This window comes from Poromitra crassiceps (genome assembly GCF_964638095.1).
Source record: "Poromitra crassiceps genome assembly, chromosome: 10".
In the NCBI taxonomy this organism is placed as follows: Eukaryota; Metazoa; Chordata; class Actinopteri; order Beryciformes; family Melamphaidae; genus Poromitra; species Poromitra crassiceps.
In genome coordinates this window covers 39477880-39492090 of record NC_139631.1, presented here as the reverse complement: position 1 = coordinate 39492090, position 14211 = coordinate 39477880, and the positions used below count along the sequence as shown (strand labels likewise).

Sequence of the window (14211 nt, the reverse complement as noted above, 5' to 3'; positions counted from 1 at the left end):
CCATTGCGTCGCTTTTATTTTGAAGGCTAAACGTCAAAATTCGTATATACTCACGAGCGTTCGGGACCGGAACTCTTATATTCACCGGTACAACAACGGAGCGGAGGCACTGCGTGGAGGTGGAAGTCCCCGCGCTGTACAGGAAGCATAAAAAAAAAGTTACGGCTGTCCCAGAGTCTAGTTACGTGCCGGAATCAACTCTGGCTTCCCAGATTGCCTCCAAACTACTTCAAACTTTTGTGTCGTACATTTTGATCTCCACAAACTATTGACAGCACGGCGGCTTAGTGGTTAGCATTGTTGTCTCACTCAAACCCCCGGGTCCGTCACAGGTCTTTTCTGTCCGTGTGGGTTAAGTTTCCTCCGGGTGCTCCGGTTTCCTCCCACCATCAAAGACATGTATGTCAGGGTTAATACTCCCTGTCAGTGTCCCTGACCAAGGCGCTGGCAATCGAAAACTGGCAATGGAGTTTGGCCCGCGGACGCTGGCTGCCACACTGCGGCTGCCGCACTGCTCCTAGTTCTAGGAAGGTTCCTAGTAGAGGATGGGTCAAATGTGCAGAGGTTGAGTTTCCCCCACGGGGACAATAGAACATAACTTGTTGGCCATCGTGGCATTATTGTGTCAGAACGCTGCAGGATGGATCGCCTGTCCACTGGGCTTCTGAAATAGACTTCCCCATCGGCCCGCCACCACGCACGCAATTCCCTAATAGACCTGCGGGGGGACAGGTGTCAGTCAGAGCTGGCAGCGTTTGACGCCATGCCTGCCTGTTCAAAGGGCTGTTTGAAGGGGGGGGGGGGGGGCACTGGGAGTCATATTGGGTGCCAAAGTCCTTTGTCACTGTAAAAAGGTTTGGGAAGTCTCCGACCTGTCGACGAGTCCAGAGAGAGGTGAAGAAAAAAGCACTGGTGTTGAGGAGACAGTTGGAGAGCTGCCAAGTAGGATGTTGACTTTGAAGGGACAGATGATTATACACACACGGCCATCTAGAGCAGGCCTGCGATGTCACACGGCTTCAGGACAATGGCAGCACTGCACGGAGCCAGCCATAACACTCAGCGCTGGTCTCCAGCGTGTGTTAGCACGGAGCCAGCCATAACACTCAGCGCTGGTCTCCAGCGTGTGTTAGCGGGCCTAGCTAGCCATGTGTGTTGTCTCAGCGCGCTCTCTCTCTCTCCACTTCTCTTCCAAAGTCATGACTTGAGCACAGGAAGTCTGACGCAACCACTAGGATGTAGTTGTGTAAAGCCATGTGACTTCTAAGGGAAACATTGGATATTTTCCTTCCTGTTGCCAAGCCAAAGCCAGTCCTTTTCATCCTTCCACGGATGTCATCTATTTTATTTATTTCTTTATTTATCCTTTATTTAACCAGGAAGGTCCTATTGAGATACAATATCTCTTCTGCCAGGGAGTCCTGGTCAAGATGGACAGCAAAAATAAAAGGTTTCATATAAAAAATACAAACGGGGACAAATAACATCACAGAATACACAAAGAAACACAACAAGCAAACACAAACTACAAGGATTAAAGGCTGAAAAGAAGGGCTAAATTAACTTGACAATCGCACATTTCACATGCAATGACATTGTTCTGTAAAAACAGATTTTAGAGTATTTTAAAACATGTCAAGAGGGGGTAAAGATGTCATGTTTAAAACACCTTGTAACTCGTTCCAGGCATGTGGTGCATGAAAGGAGAAGGAAGATTTACCTAGCTCTGTTTGGGTTTTGGGGGCCAAAATAAACTAGAAATATACAGCGGTAACTTACCTAATAAAGCTTTTAAAATAAAAATTAACATATGGGTTTTTCTCCGTAGACTCAGAGAAGTCCATTGAACCATTTCATATAATTGACAATGATGTGTGCGTAAACTTGCATCAGTTACAAAGCGCAGGGCACCATGATAGACTACATTCAGTTTGTTCAGAAGAGCAGAAGCAGCATGCATATTATAGATGACATCACCATAGTCTAATACTGACAGAAAGGTACTTTGAACCAACTTCTTTCTGGCAGTAAAAGGAAAACGTTTTTTTAAACGAAAATAAAAACCTAACTATTCTTGTCCAATTTAGTCAACTGAGGAGCTGGATTTTCACCATCAATTGAAAATTGAAAACCCTAACCCTTAAGAAAAAAGGAAAAAAAGGTTGATATATTCAGTGTATAATTATCACGCTCTATCATTCGATATGTGAAAGTTCATCTTATGTTGAATTGAAAGTGAGCTGAGCTGACCGTGAGCCTGCACCTGTCCACCTGTGATCTGGGTCTGAGCCTGCACCTGTCCACCTGTGATCTGGGTTGCGTTGCCTTCTGAGAAGGGAAGCTTCCATTGTGCCTGTCGTTCCACATTTAGATGGCTCAAAGATGCAACCAAAGTCTTTCTGAGAAGAGCTGTCAGCCTGTCACACTCAACTCTGTCTCTTGATTGGTGGATGAAACGCTGTCACTGTGTCTCTTGATTGGTGGATGAAACGCTGTCACTGTGTCTCTTGACTGGTGGACGCCCGGCCCAACCCACTGACAGATAGATCCCAGTTCCTGGCAGCGCTGTCGGGACATCTAATGAGTTGACTCTGGTCCAGCGACTCACCAGGTCGTCTCTCACAGTCGGATGTCAGCACTCAGGGAAGCAAGCCTGTTGATGTCCACAGTCAGGTTGTTCTGAGGCTTTAAACCCCTGACACACACACAGCCCATGACGGGCAGTCGGCGATGTCGGGGCGGTCGGTGAGCGTCTGTTGCCCGTGTCTTCGTCTTTTTTATTTTGTCCTTGAATAAAAAAAGTTGTAACTTCTATGTTTCAGAAAGTTATTTACATGTTTCAGAAAGTTATTTACATGTTTCAGAAAGCTATTTACATGTTTCAGAAAGCTATGTACATGTTTCAGAAAGCTATTTACATGTTTCAGAAAGCTATGTACATGTTTCAGAAAGCTATGTACATGTTTCAGAAAGCTATTTACATGTTTCAGAAAGCTATTTACATGTTTCAGAAAGCTATTTACATGTTTCAGAAAGCTATTTACATGTTTCAGAAAGCTATTTACATGTTTCAGAAAGCTATTTACATGCACAATGTTGTTAACAAATGTCCTCAATGGAGAATGACAATGAAACAAAGGGAATGGACAGCGTTGTGGTCAAGCCTAGCATGTTCAGTTAAAGTGGTCTTAAACAATATAGTGTTGCTTGTAACACATTTATGCACGCCTATTAATAAGGGTAAAAAAGTAGCCTACATGGCGAATAAAAATAAACGAATAAAAATAATTGATGCTAAGACCAGCACAGGACACTTGCAGCTATTTTGGCTGAACAAAAAAGATAGAAAACGGTATTGAAAATCATACCGTCTGGATTTCTAAATACCCCGGTATGCCTTAATAGCGCACAAGCCTAGCGTAGAGGAAGTGCCGCTTGGTCTCTGTCCTCCATTGAGTGACGGAGGCTGGTGCCCCACCTCTTCCTGTACTGTAGCCCCACCTCTTCCTGTACTGTGATGAAGATGATGAGGAAAGGAAACTGCTGCCATCGGGGAACATATTGAAATACTTTCCCATTTTTGGCTGCGTCTCATTTCTATTTTCTCCTCCCTTCTCACAAGGGCACAGGAGGCTTTGGATTACTGTATGTTTCCCTCAATAGGGAAAGCTGACGTTGGTACGTTGTCGTTTTTCGCATCCTTCCGCATTTTCGGTCATTCTCTTTTCCCATGCAGAGGTTTGAGCTTTCCCCTCAGCTTTCTCCTGTTTGACCACATCAACTTTGCCTTTTTGCGTTTGTGAGATTCCTGCTTTACTTGGGTCTCTCTTCTGAGCTGTGAGCCTACCGTCTTCTTGGTTGGAGTCTCTCAGATTTATCGGACACAATTTGCATTGTTAACAAAGTAGGCCTATATATATATATATATGTACCGTAAATTCCGGACTATAAGCCGCACCGGTGTATAAGCCGCACCTGCAAAGTTGACTGTTTTTTACATATATAAGCCGCACCGGACTATAAGCCGCGGGTGTTTTAATGGTATTTTTTTTTTTTTTTTTTTGTGTTTTAATGTTTAATTACCATATGTAAGGGTTCATGCACAGAGGGGATTGTCGGGAAAGAGATGGCTGTTTGAGGAAGCTCCCATTTATTAACATTTCAACAAAACAACATAACACAACACCACCTGTGTTTCTTTTTTACAGTGCACACAGTGTCATACAAGTGTCATACGGTGTGGTGAAAAGAGGGCAAGAGAGGAAATTAAAACAGAAGTGGATTTATAGTTAGAAAGAGTGCTAAAGAAGAGAGAATTCCATTTTTTTTTTTTTTTTTTCTGAAAAAATCCATAGATAAGCCGAACCGTTATATAAGCCGCAGGGGCCAAAAAAGGCCAAAAAACGGGAAAAAAGCCACGGCTTATAGTCCGGAATTTACGGTAGATTAGATTACGCACAAGGATCTGTGCCATAGCCTGGTCCATTTCCCCACTTTCCATGGCCTTCATGTACTATTAGAAGCCTGGTCCATTTCCCCACTTCCCCATGGCCTTTATGTACTATTAGAAGCCTGGTCCATTTCCCCACTTCCCCATGGCCTTTATGTACTATTAGAAGCCTGGTCCATTTCCCCACTTCCCCATGGCCTTTATGTACTATTAGAAGCCTGGTCCATTTCCCCACTTCCCCATGGCCTTTATGTACTATTAGAAGCCTGGTCCATTTCCCCACTTCCCCATGGCCTTTATGTACTATTAGAAGCCTGGTCCATTTCCCCACTTCCCCATGGCCTTTATGTACTATTAGAAGCCTGGTCCATTTCCCCACTTCCCCATGGCCTTTATGTACTATTAGAAGCCTGGTCCATTTCCCCACTTCCCCATGGCCTTTATGTACTATTAGAAGCCTGGTCCATTTCCCCACTTCCCCATGGCCTTTATGTACTATTAGAAGCCTGGTCCATTTCCCCACTTTCCATGGCCTTTATGTACTATTAGACGCTGAATTGGGTCACTGCAATTCAGATGGGCCCAAATTGGTCTTTTCCTTTGAGACGGGCCTTTTATGGCTCACAAGTCCTCCATTTCCTCCTGTTTCTTTGGCTCTCCTCCTCTCTCCTAGTCTCACAGTGCAGCTGTAGATGTTATCTACGTCTGGAACACAACTCTGAAAAGTGGTTAACGCCCACCCCCCCAAGCCAAAAAAAAGGATGCGTGACAGATATCTGAATTGACCAACCGGGGACCTCGTGGCCGGTGCATTCGGAATGTGTGCCATCGGCTAAATCGACCCCGGGTGAACTGCAACAACTGCAACAAACACGTCCTTGAGAGCATTGAGAGCATCTACGCTGTGGACACTTTCTGTAACGCAGCTGTTAAATGATCTTGCCCACTCATTCTTCCTGCAAGACAGCCTAGCACTACTTTCTGGTCTCTCCTGGCCACTGTGAGACTAGTCTCTCTTCACGGCGCTTCACCATGTTCCACTCACTGTACGTGTTTCCTTGCCGGACTGTAATGTGGGAGGAGGCGCGCTGTGCGACGCGCTGTGCGACGCGCTGTGCGACGCGCTGTGCGACGCGCTGTGCGACGCGCTGTGCGACGCGCTGTGCGACGCGCTGTGCGACGCGCTGTGTGACGCGCTGTGCGACACGCTGTATGATGTCACTTCCGTCACAGCGCAGCCAATCAGATTTTGTGTCCAGCATCTGACCGGAGCCCCGGAAGTCTCAGTGTGATTCAGAGACTTGTCATTCAGAGCCGTTGGTTGCAGCCCTACTTCAAATTAGACTTTTAAGAAAATGTCATTGGTCATCTATTCTAATTCCTATATATATATCATTCCTATATACTAGGGGTGTCACGATACACTCATTTCACGATACGATACGATACACGATATTGGGTTCACGATAACGATACGATACGATATTTTAACAATATTCTTTTTAACAAAAGTAAATCATTTTTATGTATTTATTTATCATTTATTTAACCATGTGAGTCCCGTTGAAATCGAAACCTCTTTTCAAGGGAGCCCTGGGAAAATACTGGAAAAATAGTCTTTCATTTGAAATACACAAAATACAAAACAAATCCTGTTTTTGGAAATTGTTATTATAATAACTATAAAACAACATGGAAGATAATGCTTCTCTTGCAACAGAATGTGTCACACTGTCACAAACTAAATGTTTGTTGCATGGTGAAAGAAAAATAAAGTATACAATCTATTTCTTAAATAACTCATGCTCAATGGTCCCTAAACTTATGTAATCTTATGTACCCCTTGAGCTGTTTTGCCATGCCAGTAGTAGTCTGCCCCCTCACTCATGCGTGTTGATTCTGCTAAATTTGTTCTATTATTATTCAGGAGCAAAAAATAATCATAGTAATATTATTATATATATTTTTTTATGATATCATTTTTTTCTGACGATACGCATATCGTGACGTTTCGATATCGCGATATATCGTGCGACGAAATATCGTGACACCCCTACTACCGTAAATTCCGGACTATAAGGCGCACCGGTATATAAGCCGCAGCACCAAAATTGACTGTTTTTTTCTTATATAAGCCGCACCGGTCTATAAGCCGCGGGTGTTTTGATGTTTAATTACCATATGAAAGGGTTCGTGCACAGAGAGGAATGTCGGGAAAGAGATGGCTGTTTGGGGAAGCTCCCATTTATTAACATTTCAACAAAACAAAACAAAAGTCAGGTCACTAATCCCCAGACAAAATCACACAACAATAGGCTATATGTGCAGCAAACGGCTGTAACCAGAGAAGTCAAGTCACTAATCCTCGTCTTCCTCTTCTTCCTGCGTACTGAAACCACCAAAGTCCTCATCTTCAGTGTCGGAAACGAACAGGTTCAGGGTGGCTTCGTCAACCACTCTCCTCTCTCCTTCATTGTCACTCAAAACCAACGAACTCCTCTTCGTCACTGTCGGCATCGAACAGCCTCTGAAGCCTCTGACGGCCCTCAGCGCCAGCTGTGGCGGCGTCATCCTCTTCATCCCGCAGCAGTCCAGCGTTTTGGAACCCGTTGGTGATTGTGGATGTTTTCACACTCCTATAATATTCCGTGATCTTCCTTTGTGTGAATTCGCCGAAGTTTGTGATTTTCTCCTGGTAGTCGGGAGGGAGTTGTTCAGTAGTTCTCGCCCGGACGGACAGTCCCTTTCGTCTCATGAATCGGAAGCACCAAGATGGCCCACCTCTGAAATGTTCAATTTTCATTTCGGTGGCGACTGTTTTGGCCTTCAGTCGGATCTGCACCGTGGAAACGCCTCGGCCGTCTGCTCTCTGGGTCAACACCCAATCTTCAAGGGAATCTTCAAGTTCGGGCCATCTGCTTTTATGACCTCTGAAGGACTTTTTGGTCTTCTTGCACTGAGACAGTTCCTCCTGCTGCACCGTCCAACGCCTCACCATTGACTCATCGATGCCCAGGTTACGCGCTGCTGCTCTGTTTCCCTCTTTTAATGCGAGATTGACTGCTTTCAACTTGAAAGCTGCGTCGTGTGAATTTCTGCGTACCTTCCCCATGGTAAGTGAGAGTGTTGCTTCTACTGCTCGTCTTGTGAATATTCCTTGATCTTCCTTTGTGTGAATTCGCCGAAGTTTGTGATTTTCTCCTGGTAGTCGGGGGAGGGAGTTGTTGGCCGAGTGGCCGTTTGCTTACCGTAATTACCATATGTAAGTGGTCACGCACAGAGGGGATTGTCGGGAAAGAGATGGCTGTTTGAGGAAGCTCCCATTTACCGTATTACCGTAACATTTCAACAAAACAACATAACACAACACCACCGTTGTTTATTTTTACAGTGCACACAGTGTCCGCGGTGTGGTGAAAAGAGGGCAAGAGAGGAAATTAAAACAGAAGTGGATTTATAGTTAGAAAGAGTGCTAAAAAAGAGAGATTTTATTTGTATTTTTTTTTTTTTTCTGAAAAAATCCATAGATAAGCCGCACCGTTATATAAGCCGCAGGGGCCAAAAAACGGGAAAAAAGCCGCGGCTTATAGTCCGGAATTTACGGTATATACTGTTCTAGCTGTTCCCCGTTGATGTTTCTGTATGTTTTTCATCATTTGGCATTGTGTGTTCTTGTGCGCTTCATCTCTAATTGTGGCTCTTGTTTGACTCTAGTTGGAGACAAGGTGCCTGCTGACATTCGCATCTGTTCAATCAAATCGACGACGCTGAGGGTGGACCAGTCCATCCTGACCGGTGAGACAGATCTGATCTGCTGACTTCTGGCTTCACAGCCAGCACCATTCTTTCCTTTACATTGTTTCACACCATTTTTGCATTTTCCTCTTAACAACACAGATATCTTTGGGATAGCTTTAGCTATGAACTCTTTAGTCCAGCTCATTTCATGTGCTGATGATGAACAATGAGGTTTGCTCATTGTTTCCACACAAAGGCTCATCAATCAGCAGCTCACCAACTCCATCATTCATGCAGAGCAGACTGTTAGACGTTGATGAATGGAGCAGCCTGCAGACTGTTAGACGTTGATGAATGGAGCAGCCTGCAGACTGTTAGACGTTGATGAATGGAGCAGCCTGCAGACTGTTAGACGTTGATGAATGGAGCAGCCTGCAGAATGTTAGACGTTGATGAATGGAGCAGCCTGCAGACTGTTAGACGTTGATGAATGGAGCAGCCTGCAGACTGTTAGACGTTGATGAATGGAGCAGCCTGCAGACTGTTAGACGTTGATGAATGGAGCAGCCTGCAGACTGTTAGACGTTGATGAATGGAGCAGCCTGCAGACTGTTAGACGTTGATGAATGGAGCAGCCTGCAGACTGTTAGACGTTGATGAATGGAGCAGCCTGCAGACTGTTAGACGTTGATGAATGGAGCAGCCTGCAGACTGTTAGACGTTGATGAATGGAGCAGCCTGCAGACTGTTAGACGTTGATGAATGGAGCAGCCTGCAGACTGTTAGACGTTGATGAATGGAGCAGCCTGCAGACTGTTAGACGTTGATGAATGGAGCAGCCTGCAGACTGTTAGACGTTGATGAATGGAGCAGCCTGCAGACTGTTAGACGTTGATGAATGGAGCAGACTGTTAGACGTTGATGAATGGAGCAGCCTGCAGACTGTTAGACGTTGATGAATGGAGCAGCCTGCAGACTGTTAGACGTTGATGAATGGAGCAGCCTGCAGACTGTTAGACGTTGATGAATGGAGCAGCCAAGCAGACTGTTAGACGTTGATGAATGGAGCAGCCTGCAGACTGTTAGACGTTGATGAATGGAGCAGCCTGCAGACTGTTAGACGTTGATGAATGGAGCAGCCTGCAGACTGTTAGACGTTGATGAATGGAGCAGCCTGCAGACTGTTAGACGTTGATGAATGGAGCAGCCTGCAGACTGTTAGACGTTGATGAATGGAGCAGCCTGCAGACTGTTAGACGTTGATGAATGGAGCAGACTGTTAGACGTTGATGAATGGAGCAGCCTGCAGACTGTTAGACGTTGATGAATGGAGCAGCCAAGCAGACTGTTAGACGTTGATGAATGGAGCAGCCTGCAGACTGTTAGACGTTGATGAATGGAGCAGCCTGCAGACTGTTAGACGTTGATGAATGGAGCAGCCTGCAGACTGTTAGACGTTGATGAATGGAGCAGCCTGCAGACTGTTAGACGTTGATGAATGGAGCAGCAAGCAGACTGTTAGACGTTGATGAATGGAGCAGCCTGCAGACTGTTAGACGTTGATGAATGGAGCAGCCTGCAGACTGTTAGACGTTGATGAATGGAGCAGCCTGCAGACTGTTAGACGTTGATGAATGGAGCAGCCTGCAGACTGTTAGACGTTGATGAATGGAGCAGCCTGCAGACTGTTAGACGTTGATGAATGGAGCAGCCTGCAGACTGTTAGACGTTGATGAATGGAGCAGCCTGCAGACTGTTAGACGTTGATGAATGGAGCAGCCTGCAGACTGTTAGATGTTGATGAATGGAGCAGCCTGCAGACTGTTAGACATGATGAATGGAGCAGCCTGCAGACTGTTAGACGTTGATGAATGGAGCAGCCTGCAGACTGTTAGACGTTGATAAATGGAGCAGCCTGCAGACTGTTAGACGTTGATGAATGGAGCAGCCTGCAGACTGTTAGACGTTGATGAATGGAGCAGCCTGCAGACTGTTAGACGTTGATGAATGGAGCAGCCTGCAGACTGTTAGACGTTGATGAATGGAGCAGCCTGCAGACTGTTAGACGTTGATGAATGGAGCAGCCTGCAGACTGTTAGACGTTGATGAATGGAGCAGCCTGCAGACTGTTAGACGTTGATGAATGGAGCAGCCTGCAGACTGTTAGACGTTGATGAATGGAGCAGCCTGCAGACTGTTAGACGTTGATGAATGGAGCAGCCTGCAGACTGTTAGACGTTGATGAATGGAGCAGCCTGCAGACTGTTAGACGTTGATGAATGGAGCAGCCTGCAGACTGTTAGACGTTGATGAATGGAGCAGCCTGCAGACTGTTAGACGTTGATGAATGGAGCAGCAAGCAGACTGTTAGACGTTGATGAATGGAGCAGCCTGCAGACTGTTAGACGTTGATGAATGGAGCAGCCTGCAGACTGTTAGACGTTGATGAATGGAGCAGCCTGCAGACTGTTAGACGTTGATGAATGGAGCAGCCTGCAGACTGTTAGACGTTGATGAATGGAGCAGCCTGCAGACTGTTAGACGTTGATGAATGGAGCAGCCTGCAGACTGTTAGACGTTGATGAATGGAGCAGCCTGCAGACTGTTAGACGTTGATGAATGGAGCAGCCTGCAGACTGTTAGACGTTGATGAATGGAGCAGCCTGCAGACTGTTAGACGTTGATGAATGGAGCAGCCTGCAGACTGTTAGACGTTGATGAATGGAGCAGCCTGCAGACTGTTAGACGTTGATGAATGGAGCAGCCTGCATGTGTGCTTTTCAACTGAAAGCTTCAGAAGCATGTTAAAGGAATAGTTCACTTTTTTTTTTTTTTTAAAGCCTAGCCCTATTTGCTACTTACCAATGATGAGGTTGATTGGTAAAGTTCTTTCTCTGCAGTTGGGCAAAAATGTATGCAAGGTCGTTGGGGTCACGCTCCTCCTGTATGTACAGGCTGACTGAGGCTCACTGAAATGTCATCCACAACACACACACACACACACACACACACACACACACACACACAGTACATTTCAGTGAGCTTCAGGCAGCTTGTTCATACAGGAGCATGACCCCAGTGACCTTGCGTTAGTTTTTGCTCAACTCTGCAGAGCTACTATGAGGAACAGGATGGATACCGATCAACAACATCATTGGTAAGTAAATAGCAAATAGGGCTAGGCTTTAAAAAAATGTGAACTATCCCTTTAAAGTGTACGATCAGTGAAAATAATTGCAAACCTTTATTCTCAACCGTTTTGTGTGCGTGTGTCCCTCCCCCTCCCCCTCCAGTTTTGCAGTTAGCATGAATAATTAGCAGCATAGCTTTCTCTGCAGAGGCGCGTGTGGAGTGGAAGTCTGTCTGTACTTTCTCCCTAGACGCTTGTGCTGCAGAGACACGGATGCAAATAGCTTTGACCCTTTGCCCTGTGTCGTCTTTTGCAGGCGAGTCTGTCTCCGTGATCAAACACACCGACCCTGTGCCTGACCCACGTGCCGTCAACCAGGACAAGAAGAACATGCTCTTCTCTGTAAGCTCTCCACACATCACATGTCCTCTTGGTGCCCTTCAAACCACATGTTTGTTTGGCTTTCTGCAACTTCATGGGGCAAAATGTGCCCCTTTGTCTCTGTTTGTCAGCAGGTTCTCTCCAAAAAAGTTCTGAACGGATTTGCACAAAACTTGGCTTAATAGCAGGTCATGGGCCAACGTAGAACTGATTACATGACCACGCCCTCTAGACAAGAGGGGGCGTGGTAATGGGCGTGTTCAGTGAAAAAGAGAACGATCCGCACACCAAAACGAGCTCCCGTTAGGTTTTTTTTTTTGCAAAACGTGACGTTTCGGGCCAATGGGCGTGTTCAATCACAAAAAAACGTGACCTAACTTCCAAATGGATTGACGTAACACCACGGAACTTTGTTGAAAGTTTGGCGGTATGCACTCTAGGGATGGGCATCGAATTTCGAATTTTCGAATAATCGTTGTTATTATCAAGGTCGACTTTTATTATTGAAATTCGAAATTCGAAAAAAAAAAAAAAAAAAAAAAAAAGAAATTTTGAGTGAAATGTTGCATTGTCTCCCCTGATTCTAAGTATAGTCAAATCGCTTGGTTTGAGCAAGTACAACAATTTTTATAAGCATTTTAAGCAAGGTTTATGGAAAAATGAATGGCGGATGAAATCCCATGAAGAGGGAGAGGGGGTGACTTTGGCACCCCTTTGGCACTCAGACCTGAGCCTACTAAATATTTAATGAACCACTCATGATTGTCAAAACTGTTTTTTATTTTCGAAAATGTCAATGTCATGTAACATGTTCTTTACTTCAGTGGTGCAATGCTTGTTTGAGCTAAAAATCCACAGCAGAAGCTTTTTATATTAATGAATAAAGCCGTAGACTTAGAATCAGGGGAGACAATGCAACATTTCACTCACACAAAAAAAAAAAAAAAAAAAATACATTTTTTTTACATTTTTATTTTTATTTTCGAATTTCGAATTAAATTCGAATTTGGCCAGCGAATTTCGAATAGTGTTTTTGCTAGAAATGCCCATCCCTAATGCACTCTAGTGCCCTCTAGTTCAGGGATACTCAACTTGCTTTTCCCGGGGGCCACTTTTGTGAAATGATAGAAGTCCAGGGGCCAGTTAATAAACAAACAATATACATTTTTCTGTAGTGGATTGTAGGTTTTTGGGGTGTCAGCCAGAGTTTAGTCTGACAATGTTGTGCACACTGGATAGTTAGTTAGGTTAAGTTAGTTAGTTTAAGTACATACATAAGTGCCTGGGTAGCAAGCAGACGGCAGTATTTGACAATTTAGCTGCAGCTCAGCCAAACTTTATTTCACGTTAGTTTTCATTGTGAATTAGATTCTAATTCACAATGAAAACTAACGTGAAATTTTTAGAAAATGTTCGGGGGGGCCACTCTGCACCCTGTCGCGGGCCGCATCTGGCCCCCGGGCCGCAAGTTGAGTATCACTGCTCTAGTTTAAAGATGCATTATGTGAGATTTGATCCTTTGTATCAGAACCACCATCATATACTTTCTGTCTGTTCAGGGTACCAACATTGCAGCCGGCAAGGCGGTGGGCGTGGTGGTGGCCACCGGCGTCAACACGGAGATCGGTAAGATCCGTGATGAGATGGCGGCCACCGAGCAGGAGAAGACGCCCCTGCAGCAGAAGCTGGACGAGTTCGGCGAGCAGCTGTCCAAAGTCATCACCCTCATCTGCATCGCCGTGTGGATCATCAACATCGGCCACTTCAACGACCCGGTCCACGGGGGCTCCTGGATCCGCGGCGCCGTCTACTACTTCAAGATCGCCGTGGCGCTGGCCGTGGCCGCCATCCCCGAGGGCCTGCCCGCCGTCATCACCACCTGCCTGGCCCTGGGCACGCGCCGCATGGCCAAGAAGAACGCCATCGTCCGCAGCCTGCCCTCTGTGGAGACCCTGGGCTGCACCTCCGTCATCTGCTCCGACAAGACCGGGACCCTCACCACCAACCAGATGTCTGTCTGCAGGGTGAGTCACACGCGCACGCACACACACGCACGCACGCACGCACGCACACACACGTGCACGCATGCATGTGCATGCACGCACGCATGCACACACGCACGCACACACACACACGCGCACGCGCGAACACACACACACACACACTAGGGGTGGGGGTGGGGAAATTGATAAGCATAGGATTGCGATATTTTGATGCGGCAATATATAAATAGTCAGGTGCAACGTTTCTGACAGGGTTTTATGACAGTGTTGGTCAGTCATGAGATCCCATTTTGCTGCAAGGAAAATGATGGAAGTGAGATGAACAGACTGGAAGTGAGATGAACAGACTGGAAGTGAGGTGAACAGACTGGAAGTGAGGTGAACAGACTGGAAGTGAGGTGAACAGACTGAAAGTGAGGTGAACAGACTGGAAGTGGAACCTTTATCTCATTAGATAAAACACATGTTGATCAAATCGAGGGGCGAGAGTCAGAAAGGGCGTAAATGCC

General features: G+C 45.8%; 1 protein-coding gene across 2 annotated transcripts in view; it reads left to right on the top strand.

The window, feature by feature from the left end:
- The window catches only part of LOC310783482 (sarcoplasmic/endoplasmic reticulum calcium ATPase 2-like), a 73731-nt gene that overhangs the window by 43481 nt on the left and 16039 nt on the right, over nt 1–14211 (top strand). For both annotated transcript variants that reach the window (XM_083644345.1, XM_083644344.1), the window contains exons 6-8: nt 8165–8245; nt 11635–11720; nt 13259–13723. In XM_083644345.1, the coding sequence (XP_083500471.1) occupies nt 8165–8245; nt 11635–11720; nt 13259–13723 (632 nt within the window). The remainder of the gene's footprint in view (nt 1–8164; nt 8246–11634; nt 11721–13258; nt 13724–14211) is intronic.